Here is a 5000-nt window from a genome sequence, read left to right as displayed (position 1 = left end):
TATTACTATTTTTAATATTTCTATTTAGGTTCAATATTTATTTCAGTTTTAGTTGTAGTTTATTCTAGTTAGTAATTTTTGTTTATTTCGGTTTGTTTTTTGCAAAGTTTGTTTTAAGGAACAGAGATGGTGCACTTTTATAATATTAAAAGAATAATTCACACAAAAATAACAATTATATTATTATAAACATTTTAGGATTAAGTCATTTTTTTTGGTTTAGTTCATGTTAGTTTAATTTTTAGTAAACTCAGTTTATTGTTATTATTATTTTTAATTATTATTATTATTATTATTATTATTATTATTATTATTATTATTATTATTATTATTATTATTATTATTATTATTATTATTATTATTATTATTATTATTATTATTATTATTATTATTATTTATTAATATTATTTTAAATTACTTTTTTTTTTAATCTTAGTGCTTCAATTCATTATAGATTTAATACTTTAGTTAAATTTTAAAAAGTATTTTAAATAAAAGAGATGCTGCACTTTTGAAATATCAATAAAAAAAATGTTTTTGCATCCTCTGAGATCTTCTGTGTGTCTCAGGAGGAGCCGTACGTCATGTTTAAGAAGTCGGATAAACCTCTGTACGGGAACGACCGCTTCGAGGGATTCTGCGTGGATCTGCTGCGGGAGCTTTCGGGAATCCTGGGCTTCCGTTACGAGATGCGGTTAGTGGAGGACGGTAAATACGGAGTGTTTGAGGAGAGTACGGGCCAGTGGAACGGCATGGTGCGCGAGCTCATGGACCACGTGAGTGCTTTATATGCCATTACTGCGTTTATTTATGTTTTAAATTAGCTTTTATTTTTATATTTTCAGTTTTCATTTAGTTAAAATTTTTGCAATTTTGCTATGTGTGTTTTTAATATTATTTTATAATATAGGTTTCATTTATTTTTGTTTTAGTTTGTTATAAATTTATTTTAGCAACATTTCTAATTTTCATTTAGCTTTAATTCTAGTTTAATTATAAGTAATTTTATGTTTTTTTGTTATTTTTATTAGTTTGTCTTTAGATTTATTTAAAGGATTTTAGATATTCGTTTTAATTTTTTTCAATTTGTTTGCTTCAATTTATTTCAGTTACTTGCCAAGGCAATATTTCTACGTTTCATTTGGTTTAAGTGTTTCATCCAATATTTATTTTTTTATTTTATTTCAGCTTTCTTTCAACTAACAAAAATTATGCGTTTAACATGGTTAACGCATGAATTGGCAGTTTTTAATGAATCGAGTGAGCCAATGATTCAGTGACTCATTCATAAAGGCAGTCACTTGCCTCGTTTCCTAAATGAATCAGCCTTTTGAACGAATCGAGTGAGTCAATGATTCAGTGACTCATTCATAAAGACAGTCACTTGCCTCGTTTCCTAAATGAATCAGTCTTTTGAATGAATCCAGTGAGCCAATGATTCAGTGACTCATTCATAATGACAGTCACTTGCCTCGTTTCCTAAATGAATCAGTCGTTTGAATGAATCGAGTGAGTCAATGATTCAGTGACTCATTCATAAAGACAGTCACTTGCCTCGTTTCCTAAATGAATCAGTCTTTTGAATGAATCCAGTGAGCCAATGATTCAGTGACTCATTCATAATGACAGTCACTTGCCTCGTTTCCTAAATGAATCAGCCTTTTGAATGAATCCAGTGAGCCAATGATTTAGTGACTCATTCATAAAGACAGTCACTTGCCTTGTTTCCTAAATGAATCAGTCGTTTGAATGAATCTAGTGAGCCAATGATTCAGTGACTCATTCATAAAGACAGTCGCTTGCCTCGTTTCCTAAATGAATCAGCCGTTTGAACGAATCGAGGGAGCCAATGATTCAGTGACTATTTTAACTATATGTACACTGAAGAAAAACCTTTCATGGGCAACCTAGTATATCATGCACTTTCACAACAAAATAAACTTCTTATTCTTTATCGAATAGTAAAAAAAAGGCTGTAATCATGTCTAGAACATTGGGGGGACCAATCGTTTTGAGGAAAATATAAAGATGGTAATTGTATTTATTTAAAGAAGCTAAATAAATAAAGGATTTAAATGAGAGAAGAAAAAAGATCAGTAAAAGAACAAGAATTTGAATTTTTGTGAAGTAATCAATCTGAACTGCAAATAATATATTTTTATTTTAAAATATGCACCCATTCCATTTCAGTTGCATTATTGAAAATACAAAACATGCTATTGTCGTCATAATCAATTATGAGTGTCACAAATGATTCAGAGTTGACGAACTGATTCATTTGAATCTTTTGGTGTCAAGCGTCACCTGACGGATCTGTGTGTGCTGATTGGTCTGTTGTGTTGGTGATTGACAGAAAGCAGACCTGGCCGTGGCTCCGCTGACCATCACATACGTGCGAGAGAAGGTGATTGACTTCTCCAAACCCTTCATGACCCTGGGCATCAGCATCCTCTACCGCAAACCCAACGGCACCAACCCCGGCGTCTTCTCCTTCCTCAACCCTCTGTCCCCTGATATCTGGATGTATATTCTTCTGGCTTGCTTGGGTGTCAGTTGTGTGCTGTTTGTCATAGCCAGGTAACATGTGACCCTCGTGCGTCTTTAACCAAACGTCCGTCTTCATCCTCATTCATCCTCGCTCTCGGGAAACGGTGCCATTTGTGCTTGAAAATATCTGTGTTAATAAAATAATAATAATTAAAAAAATTAACAACCCATAACACTGACCTATCCTAACTGTATGATAAAAATAAAAATTGCACTAAATATTTTTCTATTTAGTTTGCATGAAAAATAATGTAAAATATAAATATAATTGCACCACACCACATTATTTACAGTCAATATTTTTATATTTAGTTGCAAAAAATACTAAAAATTGGACTAAATATGGTCTATTCAGTTACAAGAAAAATAATGTAAAATATAAATAGAATTGCACCACACCACATTATTTACAGTCATGCATTTAGCAGATGCTTTTATCCAAAGCGATTTATAATAGAGGAGCTTAAGCAATATTAAATAGTCAATATTAAAGCAAATATTTTTTACATATAGTGGCAAGAAAATTATTTAAAAATGACAATTTTTTATATTCATATAATTGCAGCACACCACATTATTTACAGTCAATATTTTTATATTTAGTAGCAATATATATATCTTTTTTTTGCTACTAAATATAAAAATATTCAGTATGTTGAGTTCGGTATGCTGTTAATTCTCCAGAGCGTTTCCGTCGATGGTGATGTTCTGTTGAAGCCCTCTGGATATCCCATAATTACACTCTCAGTTACTTTCCCCTTCATCCTCTCTAACATCTGTCTCACTGTAATATCTCTCAGCGTTTATGGCCACGTCTCACGGGAGTCTCCAGACTCAGCTGTATTAAATCCTCTGAAATCAATCAGGCTCTGTTTACGGAGACGAACAAGTGCTGATGTAAAGCGTTTGTTAAAGCTCGGCGTCGATGTTTAATGTCACCGGCCGCATGATACGCAAGAAAAGCCACGACTGTCACCTAAGTTAGAACGCACGCACGCACACACAGACACACACTCCAACACACACACACACACACAGACACGCACGCACTCTAACACACAGACAGACAGACACAGACACACACACACACACACACACACACACACACAGACAGACACAGACACACACGCACACACACCAACACACACACACACACAGACACACACAGATACACACTCACACACACACACACACACACACACACACACACACACACACACACACACACAGACACACAGACACACACGCACACACACCAACACACACACACACACAGACACACAGACAGACACAGATACACACACACACACACACACACACACACACACAGACACGCACGCACACACACACAGATGCACACACGCACAAACTGAAAGACGCACAGAAAAACCAGGTTTCAGGTCTGATGCATGATTTGTTTGACTAAAAACAGCATCAGTAGATCAGAAAACGATGTAAATGTGGCTGTTTATCAGCTGATGTAACCAGAATCTGGATATAAATCATCTACTGAGATGAAAAAGTGCCACAAATGCTGCACAATCAATCATCTGTCTTTAAGAGAAATACTGTTAAAATGCTTGACTAATAAACGTCACTGCTTACCCAGCTGATTAATCGCAGTACATTCAAATAATTATTTTGTATTACAAGTTTTCCGAAATGTTATATTTAAATTAGCAAATGAGACATTAACTAATTAATTTCCCAAACTTAAATCTGAACATTGGATAAAGCCAGATCCATAATATATTAGAGTTAAAGGTTTTTCCTGAGGGGATTTTGGATTTTGGGGGGGGGGGGTCAGTTTTCGCCATGTTTTTACGACTAAAATGTTGTATAAATCAGTGTGAATGATATATGAACAAACCCCTCAGTAAAATCCTTCAGAATATAGAGAGGAATGAACCTGTAAGTTCTGGTGTATGCAAGTGCTGCTGAAGTGGAGATAAAAACCTTTTAATATCTAATAATCTGTATTGAAATTGAAATCTAAAGATGCAAATAGATAAAGTGTAATAAAACAAACACTTAAATGTTTATTTTGGATGTTTTCTTTCCATTAGTCTGAAAGAAGAGACATGATATGGAAGCAAAAACTGACCTGTGCATGAAAACACACCGGGTTTGCCTTTAGTGTCTTAAAGTTTGTTCTCAGTGTTGATCTTGTGTGTGTGTTTGAGAAAGAGTGAGTGTGTGTGTGAGAGAGTGTGTGTATGTGTGTGTGTGAGAGAGAGAGAGAGAGAGAGAGAGAGAGAGAGAATGAGTGTGTGTGTGTGTGAGAAAGAGTGTGTGTGTGTGTGTGTGTGTGTGAGTGAGTGTGTGAGAGAGAGAGAGAGAGAGAGAATGAGTGTGTGTGTGTGTGTGAGAGAGAGAGAGTGTGTGTGTGAGAGAGAGAGAGAGAGAGAGAGAGAGAGAGAGAATGAGTGTGTGTGTGTGTGTGAGAGAGAGAG

At 34.7% G+C, this 5000-nt stretch overlaps 1 protein-coding gene across 1 annotated transcript in view; it reads left to right on the top strand.

The window, feature by feature from the left end:
• Window positions 1-5000, top strand: part of LOC107569202 (glutamate receptor ionotropic, kainate 2-like) — a 70081-nt gene that overhangs the window by 51215 nt on the left and 13866 nt on the right. Inside the window, exons 10-11 of the mRNA XM_016255224.1 lie at window positions 570-776; window positions 2354-2577. Of these exons, the coding sequence (XP_016110710.1) occupies window positions 570-776; window positions 2354-2577 (431 nt within the window). The remainder of the gene's footprint in view (window positions 1-569; window positions 777-2353; window positions 2578-5000) is intronic.

Source organism: Sinocyclocheilus grahami, unplaced genomic scaffold (assembly GCF_001515645.1).
Source record: "Sinocyclocheilus grahami isolate Dianchi unplaced genomic scaffold, SAMN03320097.WGS_v1.1 scaffold1322.1, whole genome shotgun sequence".
Taxonomy (NCBI): Eukaryota; Metazoa; Chordata; class Actinopteri; order Cypriniformes; family Cyprinidae; genus Sinocyclocheilus; species Sinocyclocheilus grahami.
This window is presented reverse-complemented; position numbering and strand designations above follow the sequence as displayed.